Consider the following 14,742-nt stretch of genomic DNA (forward strand, 5'->3'; position numbering starts at 1 on the left):
GTGTAAGAAATCCCAGCACAAGATGTGGCGATGCTTCCATTTTATTGGGGTTTGAGCGGGTGAGGGGACAGCTTTGTGCTCCCATCTCTCATCTCAGTTTAAGCGAGGTTGTTGCGGGGAGTTTGGCACATTCCTCTGTTCTTGATGCGCACGTGGTCGCCTCTTTGCCTGCAAGAGAGGTTGAAAATGTTGGGGGGCTGCCCTCGGGTCCCTGAGACGCGGCAGAGCCTGGCTCAGAGGAGAAAGGCAGAAAGAAAGGAAAATACTGCTTAAATCATCATCTAAGTGTTATTCACAGCAAGCAAGGCCACATATTCTTGACAGGGAGTTCAGGGTTACCATGGACATGTGTTAATTAATTCCAGTAAGCTCAAGAGTGCTTTCTGACACCTTCTGGCAGGATAATTCACCTCCGTGCTGCAGGACAGCACTGAGACACCTCTAATGCCTGTCTGACTGCAGACAATAAAGGCTATGATTTTGTTTTGTAGGGTTTTAGAAACAAAAGACTGCCACACTTGGGTTTGGCCTGCTCCCAGCCTCCCCTCCTGATTGTTTCTGGAGGAAAAGTGAGGAAAAAATATAAAAAAAGGTACCTTAAAAAAAATTATTTTCTTCTTTTTGCCCAATAGTGGACATGATTCCTCTGAATGGTTCCATTTTCACAAGGAATCATGATGTTCTCCTCTTTGGAAAGACAGATCCATTTCTCAGGTGTGTTAGAGAAATGCTGGTAAGATGATTTGCCTTTTGCAAAAAGCATTTTGCATGCTGGTCACAGTGAAGTGACCAAAGGCGACACGTGAGCCGCTGCTGCCACAGGGACCCGCCAGATGCTCAGTTATTCCCTGACTCCTCGCAGGCTTCCAGCTCTCGTCAGGCCAGTTGCACACACAGAACTGCAAATGACACTTCATCCTGCCTCCTGGCTGAATGGTCCCCATGGACCAAGGCTTTATAGATGAGGACACTCCGTTTATCTCTCCCCCAAGACTTTTGGCACCAGGGAGCTTCAGAGTCCTAAATAAAGCTTCAGGGCCCGGATGGCCCTGGCCAGGAGACCAAAAGGCTGTTCCTAACCTCAGAATTCCATCACTTGGGAACAAACAGGGGAGCTGCAAGGCTCAGGGCTGTGACCCACAGGAGCAGCACGTTTTTTTCCACTTGCAGCTGCTCAGAGCTTGCACAAGCAGGAGTTTTAGGAGCTCTGGGAATGCAGTGTCTGTCAACACAAGGCGGATGCAGCACCAGCTTCTCATCCATCCCATCCCTCCTCTGACTCCTGCTCGGCTCTGAATACACCACCAGCTCAGTCCTTCCCTTCCTTGTACCCCAATTTGCCTTCTTGTGAGCTCCCACCCCCTGTGAAGCTGCTCTCTGCTCTGGGGAGATGGAGCATCCTGGATGCCACAGCTGACTGTGGAGCCTTCCCTTCTCATTTTACCCTGCTCCTGGTCCATGGCCAAAGCCCTAATGATGTTGTGTCTGATGAACCTCCCACCCCCATCTGTTGCACAATTCAGGGACAGCTGGTGCTGGGCTGCTGGCTTCCAGCAGGGTCATTACCACCCTGCCAGGCCGTGCTGGGTCATTAACTGTGGTGCCTTTGCTGAGGAGATCCCACTCAGCCTCTCTCTGCCTGACTGCACCATGCTCAGCCCTGAAAGGTGAACCAGCACTTGAGCAGAATATGTGGCAGCAGCCTGGGTTAATGAAGCAAAGAGGGGACAACCCAATTGACAATATTTATCCAGGCTCTTTTTTTTTCCTGGTGATCTGGATTCTGTTCCTTGCTCCTGCAGAGTTAGCAGGGAGGCGATGCTCCTGAAAGCAGAATTTGGCTCCATAAACCCACGCATCCAGAGAGAGAAAAGCTGGACTTTGAGCTTCTGCTACAAATGTCTGCTGATGGCAGATGGCCTGTGAGCCTGATCACCAAAAATCCCTGCCTACACCAGGTGAAGTCAAGGGTGAAGCTCCCTTAGCCCTGCAGACTGGGGCATCTGGCTCCAGATAAGACTCAATCTTCCCAAAAGAGATTTTTGAACCACTTAATAGCATTGAGTTGGAAGTAATTCCTTCACTTGTCTGACACAGAGTGCTTCCAATGTATAAATATATTTTAAATTACCTAGGGCCCAAGCCAGATGAAATGTATCAAGTCTTGCCAGAGACACCCTTAGCATTTGGACCTGGCCTTCTGCTAGAACAGCGCAATCTGGCACCAGCACAGCTTAAATATAAAACTCATTCTTAAAAATACCCAGAGCAAATTGTGTCCTTTCATATGCAGAGAAGACAGAAAGCAGAGCTCAGATATAAATTTCTGGGGTGAAAAAACACAGTTTTTTCTTCAGCCACCACACATCTGAGGTCATCTGGAAAAATATTCTTCAGCCCGTGTGCTAGATCTGGGCAGACTTGGAGGACTGTGCCATTTGTCTGAGATCCTGGATGCCTGCCAGCTCTTGCTGCTGTTGGCAGCTGCAGGTATGGGGAGATTTTTTGCTTGTGGGCAGCGTGTGTGCTGTGAGCCACACACACTGGCCCATTCCTCAGCTGGAGTCCACATGCTCACAGCAGCTGTGCAGGAGGCCAGATCCGTGCCAGATGTGCTGGGCTCCCTGCCCAAGCTCCACCCAGCTGCATGCAGACAGCTTTCTTTCTAGGAAATCCCAGATATGTGTGGTAGCCCTCATCTGTGTGGCATTTGGACTTGCAGCAGCTCCAGATACTCACAGGTTGTGAAGGCACAGCAGGCACTCGTTGCTGTACAGGAGGTTATCCGTGCCACAGATGGGGTCAAACTCCCTGGTACACCCTCTTCCCAGGTTGAAATTCTCACAAGAAGGCTGGAGACACAGAAGGTTAATTTTGAAAATGTTAAGCCTGTTCTCAATTTACCAAAGGAGCTTTGCTTTCCCAGAGAGGTGCACATTTTGTCTATCTTCACAGCCCATCCTCAGAGCTCGGCTGTGAGCTCTCAGAAACACTGGGACCATCTGCCACCGTGTCCCTTGGCCAGCTGAACTCCACCTGGCACTGCTGCACGCCCTTAGGAGTTACAGTCTAGAGTAAATAGTGCTCCATGGGCACTGCCTGAGCATGTTCTTCCCAGTTTTTATTTTTATGCCACAGCAATACTTGTCCTCACACTTGCAAGCCAGAGACTAAGGGGACTCCTGACTTTCTTGGCAGGCAACAACAATATTTGGCTTTTTAGGAGCTCTTCTTTCAGTGCTTGGGGGAAATGCAGTGGAAAACCAGTATCATCACTGGGATTTTGCTGTGGCACTGCAGGTGGAAGGGGTTCCCAGGCACTGGCATTTTTGGGCTGCCAACCCACTCTGCCTCACTGTGTTTAGCAATGGTGGCTCCCCAGTGTTTGGGTTAGTGCTGTCTCACTTGTGCTACACAAAAGAGGAAACTTCACCTCTGTTCCTCTGAAAGCAGCTGCTTCCATCTCGGCGTTTCCTAGAGGAAGAGGAGAGAGAGAGACAGAGAGAGAAAGAGAGAAGACACCTTAGCACCCATGACTCGGGCTGGTTTCAAGGGGGACAGAATAAAGGCAGCTTAGGCTGAGGACTGTATCTCTTCACTCAAACACCTTTGTCCTAGAAAATATTTTTTTCCCTTGGATCACCCATGTTTTTCAGCTGAATCCTTCCCTGCTGTGTCACCCTCCTTCCCCTGGCAGAAACACTGTAATGGTGCAAGGCCCTGCCAAGGAAAAATGCATTCTAGAGATGTCACCTGCCAGCTGTCAGGCAGCTAAGGTGGCTTTTGTCCTGTCTTAGCACATGTTCATGAGGACCTGAGAAACTCCTGCTGTCACTGGAAAGGTGCTGGAGTAAATCCAGGGTGATTTTTCTGCTGTTATTCCATTTTTACCACAAGCAAGCACAGCAAAGGACAAGTTGTTGAAAGTCTCTACTAGAAGGAGAACCTGAGGTCTCACATCAAAGCTGGTGGGATCAAGCCATGAGTTTGGGCTTCCCCATGGAGAAGCTGGCCCTGAGCTGGCAGCTGGGATCACAAGGGTGGAACACAGGGTGGGTGTGTTTTGGAAAACAACCTGAATTTTTTAGCAAAAAGAAGAACTGAGAAGAAGATCCTGGGTTTTTTATAAACCCAGAAGTCATCTACATGGAGGATTTATACTACATCTGCATTAACAACCAGCACAGCCCATTAGCAGTGAAGCATTTGGTGCTGAGGAGCTGGTAGCCACACTGTTTAATATTTCAAGGGTTTTACTTTGGGCTAGCACTGGTCCAGACCCAGGAGCTGCAGCTCACTACGTGCCCAGTTCATCTGAAATGAGCCCAGGTTTTGTGCTCACACAGCCCTGCAATGGCAGCCTCAGTGCAGTAAACAGGATGACAGAGGACCTGCTTGAGAAGCACCCTCCTGTTTGGAATGAGCCCACTAAAGCAGGACCTGAGGAGCAGCAACAGCTCGTGTTCTCATCCCTCTGCACCATATGGGATTTTGAAAACACAGTTGGCTTAAACATTGGCTTTGGTAGTGAGAGCTGCCTTTTCCCTTGCATAGATTCATTTCCTGTCTTCTTGGATTTGCTTTTTTAAAACCAGAATAGCACCTATTCACTCTGAAAGGATCACACTGTCCTAGAAATCACCAGTTACAGGACAAATCCTACCCCTGAAGAAAGAGCAGCAGGTCTGTTCATTTTTGGGAGCACGTTCACCCTTTCAAAGCCTTTGTTTTGGGTCTGCCCACAGCCAGGTACAGGTTCAATGCACGTTGGCCATTGCAGCATTCCCTGCCCAGGGCCACAGCAAGGTCCCAGCACCAGCTGCTCTCTTCCCACTCTCACCTTCCCATGTGGCAGACCTGGGAGCTTTAGCAAGGAGAGGAAATAGCTCCTAAGCAAAATGTTGGACTCACCTTGGTAGAAGAAGAGCGCCAGGGAGAGGAGCAGGAAAACACCAGCTGCCTTCATGGTCGAGGCGATGTTTCACTGAGCGCAGCAGAGAGAAACTGGGACACTCCTGGGTGCCTCAGAGATCCTGTCTCTGGCACTCTGCTGGGACCTTTATACCTTGCCCCACTCCTGGCACCACAGCACACAGCCAGCTCCACCCTGCAGTCCTGTGGTGACAACATCCAGAGCACGGGGACAGAGCCAGGTGGCAACTGGCGCATTGGAGGGCGCAAGGATGAAAGCCTCTCCCAAGCCAATGGAGGAAATCATCCTTATCTGCAGCAAGGACTGGGCCCTGTCCCAGGTGTGGGGTCAGCCCTGGGTCTGCACTCCTGTGATAAAGCAACGTTGTACAAAGAACCAAGATTGGAGAAATGGGCAGGACAGCAAGGGAAGTGCAGTTAGCAGCACTGTGGCTTTGCCTGATGACCCTGCTGCTGCCACGTGCAGGGTGGAGCTCTCTGCTGAAGCCACCTCTGGGTGAAGATGGCTTTGATCCACACACCCCTTTCCTGCTGTGATCCACAGAGCAGAGCCGGGGGGCTGCAGCTCCCCTTCCCTCCCTGGGCTGGCAGGAATGGGAGCAGGGATTGCTCTGGAGAGCACACAGAGCTTGCCTGTGCCTTGGGCTTGCTCGTGGCTGCAGATCCAGTGCTGCTGTTTTGACTGCACATCCCTGATTGCAGACAGCAGCTGAAATGAGCTGCTGGGTCGGACGCTGCTCCCTTCCCCTCTCCCTGCCTGCAGCTGGAGTAAACCCTGGGGACTTCCCACAGTTACACCACCAGTGGTGCATTGCAGAGAATGGATCAGTCCCTCGGGGATTAGAAGGATTAATTAATGTTTCTAAAGCACTTTGATATCTCAGCCATAAATCACTGGAGAAGTGCAAAGCAAATTATTACTAATGGGGGCTTATGACTCAAAGACAGATTTTTAATTAGCTGAACAGGAAAAAGTCAATGCCAAGAGCAATTCAAGGAGCTGTTTGAGAGGGAGAAATCTCAGCTCCATTGGCAGCTGCTCCATTGTCCAAAGGATGCCCCATTCCCAGCGTGGCTCTGGAGGGTGCTTTCCCCTGCCATAAACATCTCTTTTGGTTTTGCTTCAGTGGTCATGGGGAGATTCCTCCCTCTTGACTGGGTTTCCCTCTGCTCTCCCTGGGCTGACCTGCAACATGAGGCAGAAAGAACTGCTCCTAGTGTCATCTGTTATTTTATTAATTCAGAGTAAAGCTGGTTTTGGGTATGACCTGCTCAGCAGCTCTCAGGAGCTGGGGTGGGTGTTAGTGGACCTTTGAGCATGGGCAAAAATCCTTTAGCATGTCTGGGACAATGGTTCAGGTGGTGTTATCACCCTCTGAGGAGCAAGGGAAGGAGGGATGATAATTTTTTATAGCTAAAAGAGGTTCACCTCAGTCCAACACTGTCCCCTGGATTTTCCCTCTTCAATCTAAGACATGTAAATAGAGCAGTACTGAAAAGAATTTCTCTGATTACCCATGTTTGGGGCATGCCCACTCCTGGTAAAACACATTTTTCAGTTTTGAGATCCTTGCTGTAGCCAGGATATGTGATAGCTTGGATTGTCCAGGAACAGAAACGTTTTTTCTCAGATTCCTTGGAAACATCCAGGCGCATTTCCAGACTTGAGCTTGACGGGTACATCCTCACTGTTTATGCTCTGCAGGTGGCAACTGTGTTGGCTCCTGGGACATTTCAGGGTGTGTAATGCCATGGTTTTCTCCTTCCTCCAGAAGTCAGAGGCATCCAAGCACAGGCAGGCTTGACCTTCCCCTGCCTCCTGGACACTTCTCTCTTCATCCTCTTACTGCTGAGGCTCCTGATAGCTTTGCACTGGCTGATTTTAATGTTCCCAACTGCTCCCAGAGCTGGATGAGATTAAGTACTTTGCTACTGAGGAAGGTTGAAGAAACTCCAGATTATGGAGTGCAATGGACTGAACTTAATTATTCCACAACGAATTGAGCCAAACCAACAGACTCAAGGGCAGTTGCCTCTGCCAAAAGAAGATTCCAGCACAGGCTGCAGCTGAACAGCAGGCACACTTGGGTTTTAATGCAGTTTCTCCATTACAAATGCTCTTCCTCTCCAAGCATCTCCACTGACAGCTGTGTCTTTATGAGATGCCTTCAAAAACAGGGGATTTCACGGCTCCTCTCTCCTGATTGACAACAATTCGATATCCTTCAGGAAAATCAAACAGAAATGCTTGGGGCTCATTTGACTGGGGAGGAATGAAAAAGAGCTGCGAGCTGCTACTGCACTGGGTGCTCCTGGTGCCGCCCTCGGCAGTGTGGGCTTCCTCAGGATGTGTCACCTTGTCAGAGCAGCGTGTTCCTCCAAACACATCAGCTGGAGGAGTGCAGAGAAATGAGTCAGGTGGCTCTGCCAGCCATGCTGTGTGACTTGCTGAGCCTGTCGTGGAGAAATGGAGGGGACAGGCGGGTCCCAAAGCAGGGGCTGGCATGGGATGGTGTCCCCTTGGCCACCTTGTTGGGTGGTGGCCACCACACGTGGGCACAAGGTCTCTGCAGTTGCTGATGGTGTGGGTGAGGAGGCAAGTTGAACTGCCAGGTCTGCCTCCAGGTGGAGCAGCAGGAAGAGGTGATTCTCCTTCTGCAGGATGAATTTCTGTATTGTTTTTTGGCCAAACCTGAGTGTTTTCAAGTTGCATTCATTTCAGTAGTAAAGGGATAAAAAATTACATTGCAGGGCAATTAAAAACATGGGAAACTACCTATTTCACTGTGATGATCCCTCCATTACAAGCTGGAGAATCCCTTGTTGTAACCAGGGCTGGAGTTTGGTTTTTTTGTGGAGACTTGATGTACAAAGAGAAAGCCACCAGTGCCCCCAGGAAACTAACAGAGTCACCAGTCAAAAGCATTCAAAGATCACAAACCAGACCCAGATGATCATGAATCACAGCTTAGAAGTCACAAATGGTTCTTAAGCCTCTTCCAAATAATGGCTTTTCCCAACAAGCTCATTAGGGGTGGTTCACATTTTCCAGCCTTCTCCTGAAGCAGAGAGAGGATGGGCTAAAGCAGGAGCAGAGCTCCTTGTGCAGTCCCAACCCCTTTCACCAAGGAATGACCATGACCAAGACCTGCACCATGCCCTGTGCTGGTGGCATCCCTGATATTGGTCTTTTGTGGAGGTTTTAGGGACTTTCCTTGGGCTTCATGCAGCACAGGCACCAGAGGCTCCTCCGTGCTCAGGATCTCAGCAAGGGGACTTTGCTGCTGCCCTGCAGTGGGTGGGATGAGTGAAATTTGGAGAAAGCCTGATGCAAATGTGAAACCTAGAGATGCCACAAAAGCCAGTTCCCAAGATGCTCAAAGCTCTTTTGGGTCCAAAATGCTCCTTGTGTTGGATTTAAAAGTTAAAATGCCTAAATTTGTTTTACCTACCAGGCCTGGATGTTGCAGGTGTAGCCAAGATCTTGCCCATGGTATTCAAGGTGGTTTTGAAAGGTGTGTGAGACAGACCAAACCCTTTTGCAGTAGCAAGGTGAGAGCAGTGTGCAGGGATCAGCTGCTCCTCTGTCCAGGGAATACTGCTCAAACACTGATTTTTCCTGCAAGGAAAAAAACCCAACCCAAACCATAATTTGGTCGGTAGTGATTTTTGTCTTGGATTCTTTCCCATTTAATGCTGAGAAAGCTATTCTGTTGCTTTGGGTACATGGGAGATATTGAACATTCTGACAGTTTAGGAAAAGGGATTCTGTGAGTAGCTGCTGAGGAAGCATCACATATTTTCTCCAGCTGCAGGAGAATCTCTGGAGCCCAGGACAGCATATCAATTTGTTTTCTCTTCTGTTCTGGAAATCTTGGACTTGGGACCTCTGGTTTCTGGGGAGGGGGCTGGGCATAGCTACAGGATAACACCACCAAATCATAATTTCTACTTTTACTAAAGCTTCTGTTTGTTATTCTTCAGCAAGGGCAGCGTGTCCATGAGAGAGACCTTTGGAAATCTGCAGGCATCTGCAGCTTTGCCTGAGCCTGGGTATTGCTGACAGCATGTCTAAAGACAAAGACATCCCATAAATCAGAGCTTGTTGGGTTGTTCAGAAGAGGCCGTGACTGGATGCCAATCAAATGCTTCCTGAGGAGGATGATGAACGTGCTGGGGACAGGCTCTGTGTTTGGAAGGGTTCCTGGCTGACATTGGCTGGGGTGGAGTTCCCAGCCTGGTGTGGAAGCTCCCAGCCCAGCTCCTGGCCTGTTTGCCTCTGCTCTCCCACCTCTCAGTGGCACCAAACCCCACGGGCTCAGCCCATGGAACCCCTCCCCTCCTCTGCTGTGATTTACTGGGTGATGGCACGTGGCTGCTGGGAATAACTCTGGACTGTGGTAGCTCTGGTGACCTTGGGGCTCTGTCCCTTGCAGGTAGGATCCTGGGCCAGTTCAGGGGGTGCCAGCTCCTTTCTCCCCTGATCTCTCATGCCCCTCTCCTTGGGTCTCTTGCAGGATCTCCATGGGATGGAGAGAGAGTCGATCCCTCAGGAGCTGAAACATGGAGCTCTGCTTTTCTTGCTTTCCCTGGCATTACCGAAGAAAAAAGGATCATTTTTTCCCACTCCTACAGAAAATGCCAAAAGCGAAGTATTCCTTCATAAAATTGCTTCTTTATTAAATCCTATCTGCCTCCCGCCCCCACATCCCACTGCCCCTGCGGCTGCCGGGAGATCCAGGGCAGAGTGATTAAGCACTGCGGCTGATAATTGGGCAAACACAGATTTCAATCTCCTCCAGCAAATCACTCCCCCTTTCTCCAACTTGAAGCAGCACCCTGTGCCCACTCCCTCTTCCACGGAGCTCAGCCAGATGGGAAGCATATGGTCCCTGTCCTTTCGGGGTCACAGACTCAGGGGGGATGATCCAGTCTAATCTGTCCTTCTGCTCAGCTCAGGCAGCTCTGTCTCTGCTCCCAAGGCCCACATCCCTTGTCCAGGGCTGGATCTCACTCTGAAGTGCGTGTGAGGTAACTTAAAAGCTGGTATGAGCCACTCTTGATAAGGATCCTGGATCTCCAGTGCCTGGTGCTGTTTGCATACAAGATCTGCCTGTCCATTGCCCAGGGAAGCTGTGGCTGTTCCATCCCTGGAAGCGTTCATAGCCAGGCTGGACAGGGTTTGGAGCAGGTCTAGGGTAAAGTGTCCCTGGCCATGTCAGGGGGGTGGGCTGGATGATCTTTAGGGCCCCTTCCAACTCAAACCATTCTGTGTCTGACCCTTTCCCTCAGGTGAGTTTCAAGGGATGATTTCTGAAACTGGCTCTTCAGAAAGCTGGCTGCAGTCCAGGTGAGCTCTGGGTGCATTGTCCTGCCTGCAGAGCTGCTGTGAGGAGCTGAAGGATTGACAGGACATGGGGAAAAGACAGAGCCAAAGCCCTCCCAGACCTGAACAGCAAGGGTGGGAGATGGCAGAGAAGCTGCAGGAAGGGTTATCCCAATGGTACAGCAGGTAAAAAACATTCACCATGAGGGTGGACAAACACTGCTGCTGGACCAAAAAAAGGCTGTGGAGTCTTTATACTTGCAGAGGTTCATAACAAGACTGAATGAACTGATATTTTCCACAAAAGCTTTCAGAAACCAGCAGAGAAGCAACAGCCCCTCTGTGGTCCTTGGCTAACCCAATCTACAGGACTAGGAGAATTTCATATTTCCCCATAATTTCTTGAAAGCATTTTGTCAAAGTTTTTGTCAAGCTTTTGTAATATTTTCCATCACTTTGTAAGCCAGTTGATCAACAAAACCAAATATACTGCAAATGACTTTCATCATAACCCCAGAAATATTTGGCACTTCTAGCTACTCCCGTGAATTCCATTGGCAGCACTAATGGCTATTGATAAATGATTTGCTCCCAGAACTGGCCCAGAAATAGGAAAAACAGTATTATACTTCTGATTTAGATGAAACATATGGCTAGAGGACGCTGAAGCTCTTTGGACCAGCTCATTGTGCCATTTTGGACAAATAGAGGCGATGAGATTTTTCCAGTGGAGAGCTCTCAGCCTGCTTAGCTCCACAGGAAAAAATGCCTATTAAAAAAATTGGAAAGGTGAGGATAGGAAGAGAAACTAATACAAATTATGAAATAAAGCTTTAATTTCTGACAACATTTCTTCTTCCTGTGATCTATAGAGAGATTTTAAAATGCGCAGTGGGCTTTTTCACAGACTGATAGCAAAGAGATTTTGGGAGGAAAGGGAAAACAAGTAGCAGACACGAGACAGAGCTGGGGATAACATTGCTGGACTCTGATTCTGAACATAAATCTCAGCAGGGATGGGAAACACTGAGCCTGTTTCCAATGGTGGCTCTTCCTCAGAGCTGTGCTGCCACGAGGCACTGTGAGATCCACGTTATTTCACGAGTCCATTCATAAATGTGCACTTCATTCTTGGCCAGCTCTGTCCCTAGCAGCATCTCGTGTTGCTGCTGGGGGCTTTAACCCCAACAAACGTGTGCTCGTTAGTCGCGGGTATCCGCTCCGGCTGGGAAAATCAATATTCCCTGACCCCGCCTGTGCGTCAGCACGCTGCACACCTGTCCCAGCCCAAGCTCCCCAGAGCTGATAAACGATGGCCAAACACTGCTGATAAACTTTAGCTAACAGCTATTGACCCCGGGGTCGGGCTGAGATTAGATACAGCCCAATTAACACTTGCTCCTTCTCCTAATGACTCCTCAGGCTCAGAGGCTGAAATTTTCCTGCAGCTAAAGCAGGGGCACTGGGATGTTTGGATGGCTGGTGGCTGAGGTTTATTGCCCCCACAAAACTGCTGTGTTTTGAGCGCCAAGAGCTGCTCCCAGGACACGGATACAGGATGCTGGGGGAAGAATTCAGGGTATAAGAGCATCAGCACCTGCAGCCCTGCTGTGAAAAGCGACGCTGCGGGAATTGTTGGCACTTCTCTGTGCTTTCAGCCTCGGTCAATGGCCTTGATTAAAGAAGGAGTTTGTCTTTGATTTAGGGAGCCTTTGAACATAGTGGCTAAACATTTCTTTTCCATCAAGGGTTCCCTTTGATTTCTGCATGTAGTCAGCTCCCTGTATCCCTCGGTGAGTTTTGCACTTGAATTGCTTCCCTAATAAATGTGACATTATTTTTGATGCCTTGTATGTTTCCAGCCTGGTTGCGAGAGCGAGGTGCTTTGCTGTGAAGGCACTGTCTTCAGCCCATCAGGGATATGAGGAGCAGTCCTTTTGCTCTGGTAACAGAAATGAAAAAATCCACTGCTGAACCTCCTTTTCCCCAAGCAGCTTTTAAATTGGGTTTTTTCCTTCTACAAGAGGAAGTGGCTGCCAAAGCCCATGGCTGCTGCCTGCAGTATGCTTTTCCTTCTTATCCTTATTCATCCCTGCCAAGATCCTCTTTTCTTCATTCCTCCCCATTTTCTGAGCTTCTGGAAGTCCCTGGCTCCCAGTTTCAAGCCCCACTTACCAAGAAACTTGGTTTTCCAGTTAAAAAAAAAAAAAACAGCTGAGGTTCTCATGTTATGCTGTAGTTTCTGTAGGAAATACTTGGGGACGTTGCATCTTGTATTTTTCCCTCTGTGTATTTTGGAGGAAGGAATCTAGCCTGCTTCCAAGCTCAAGGCAGCCTCGCAGTGCCTGCTCTTGGGGCATCTCTCTCCCTGAGTGAGATGTGCTGAGGTGTTTGCCAGGAGCAGATGGTGAGGGGTGTGCTGGAGGCAGCTGATGATGCTGCATCTGCCTGTTTAGCTGAGACATCCCTGAGCTTTGTGCTCTGCTGCTCCTCTGCTCAGGATGAACCTCAGGGCTGCTGGTGGCCAGGTCCTGCTGTCCCTGAGGATCCTCCAGGATTGCACTGGGGGTGATCAGAGACTCCTGGGGCTGGACACTCCCTGTGGAGCAAAGGAGGGAGGAATTGGGAGCCCCAATTCCTCTCTGTGTGCTGTCCCCCTCACCGTGTCAGCCTCTTGACAGCTGGGGTTCAGACCCAGAGACCTCTCCCCAGTCATCTCTATCATGGATCAGGCACAAACGCAGCTGACATGAGTCCCCTTTACTCCAGGAGCTGCAGTTCCACCTGCTGGGACTCATTTTTGTGTTTTGTGCCCTGCTGACATTCATGTCCTTTCACTGGGTCTGGCATTTTGGTGGTTAGGAGCAGCCTTTCTCAATGGATCCAGGCTCTGCCATTCCCAGGATCCTATAAATTCAGCTTTCAGCCATACAGAGCCCTGGGAATTTTATGGACGTGGAACAAAGATGCATAAATGATAATTAAAACCTCTGCAGAAACACTCAGTTACGGCCAGAAGCATAAGTCATAAATAATTATCATGATGGCCAGCTTTGCATTATGATGATGTATTATTATTACTAGAACTAATGTTATGAGACTGAGAAAGTCAGCACTGGACTGGGGAAGTAAAACACTTGGAGGAGGTCTCTGGATTCTTCCTGAGAACAGGGCAATGGACTAAATGACCCTGTGCTTTCAGGGATATTGCTTTTATGCTGTTCCATTAGATTAATATTTAAATGGGGCGTTAAAACATTGATGACACCTAAGAGCTTTGCTGCCTGTGCATTATTGGGATGTAGGTCTTGCTCTGTCTGGAGCTCCAGGATTGCCCACACACGTGGACCAAGGAGCCTGTGGTGTTTTACCACATTAGTGCACTTAACATCACCTCTGTGCATTCCCTGGTGAAAAGCACAGGAAGCATTTTCAAACAAAATTGTTGTCTGACATCCCTCAAACTTCCAAAGGTGAGTGTAGGTCAGGTGAGGCCAGAGGAGCCTTGGAGGGAGCTGGGAACCAGGTGAGAGGCTCCCTGCTGTCCCTCACACCCAGCTCAGCCTGTCGAGGGGTCACCCCTTGCCCACCCTCGCCGACACCAGGGTCTCCCACAGCCCCACCAGCAGGGTAACCTTGTGCCAGGTGTCACAACAGGTCCCTGCCATCCCCCTGACAGTTCCCAGGAGTGGCACTGCACGAGGAGCTCTGCTGTTCTCTCTGCTGGGCTCAGAAGGCGGCTGGGAAACTCAAGCCACCCCAAAGGAGCCTGTTGGTAAATGACATTATTTGGAAGAGGCTTAAGAAGCATTTGCGGTTTCTAAGCTGTGATTCATGATCATCTGGGTCTGGTTTGTGATCTTTGAATGCTTTTGACTGGTGACTCTGTTGCAATTTCCCGAGGGCACTGGTGGAGCTTGTTGCTTCTTGCCACTCTCCGGACTTCAAAACACTCAAGGCTCTGACAAAAGTAAATCCTAGCTCTCTTCCGAGGACTCAGGCAGATTTTTGCCATGCAGATCCCACCCTGGCTGGAGAGGAGCTGTAGGCACCAGCCTCAGTGTGTCCCACAATCCCCTCCTGTCCCATCTTCCTTGGTGGCTGCTGCATGCAGCATCCTGTTGGGAAGAGCCCCCAGCTGCTCTGTCCCTCCCTGGACCCCTGCTGAACCCCCCCATTTTGTCAGTGTTTCACTCACAGGGGGCACAGCAGGGAGAGGGCACTGATGGGCCAGCATTGGGACTGGGAGGCTCCAGCTCCCACTGACCACACAGAGCCCCTTTCCTGGTTCTGTAGGAAATATTCAGTCCAATATCCCTGGTTCCTGCTTGGGGATTATATATGGGCTGGTGAATCCAGCAAATTGTGGGACCAGTGGCTGAAAGCAGCCTGTGACAGAGTGAGGAAGGCTTGTCACTTGAGTGACATCTTCTTAGGATGTGGGTCACGTTTCCACTTCTTAGAGAAGAAATTTGAATAAAAGA

The 14,742-nt window shown here is 49.6% G+C and overlaps 2 protein-coding genes and 1 long non-coding RNA gene across 4 annotated transcripts in view; 2 read left to right on the top strand and 1 right to left on the bottom strand.

Annotated features, from left to right (window-relative positions):
• LOC135279873 (serine protease inhibitor Kazal-type 5-like) overlaps positions 1 to 14,742 on the top strand; it is a 95,490-nt gene that overhangs the window by 35,558 nt on the left and 45,190 nt on the right. The gene's annotated exons all lie outside the window — the stretch shown is intronic.
• Positions 26 to 5,072, bottom strand: LOC135279876 (pancreatic secretory trypsin inhibitor-like). The gene is made up of 4 exons (XM_064387425.1): positions 4,912 to 5,072; positions 3,434 to 3,474; positions 2,740 to 2,852; positions 26 to 168 (listed from the first exon to the last, which is right to left on the bottom strand). The coding sequence occupies exons 1-4, from the start codon at positions 4,964 to 4,966 to the stop codon at positions 99 to 101; spliced, it is 279 nt and encodes a 92-aa protein (XP_064243495.1). The 5' UTR covers positions 4,967 to 5,072; the 3' UTR covers positions 26 to 98.
• On the top strand, positions 9,234 to 10,320 carry LOC135279879 (uncharacterized). The gene is made up of 3 exons (XR_010347039.1): positions 9,234 to 9,368; positions 9,450 to 9,584; positions 10,225 to 10,320. It is a non-coding gene; the product is annotated as an uncharacterized LOC135279879 (long non-coding RNA).

Source organism: Passer domesticus, chromosome 13 (assembly GCF_036417665.1).
Source record: "Passer domesticus isolate bPasDom1 chromosome 13, bPasDom1.hap1, whole genome shotgun sequence".
Lineage (NCBI taxonomy): Eukaryota > Metazoa > Chordata > Aves > Passeriformes > Passeridae > Passer > Passer domesticus.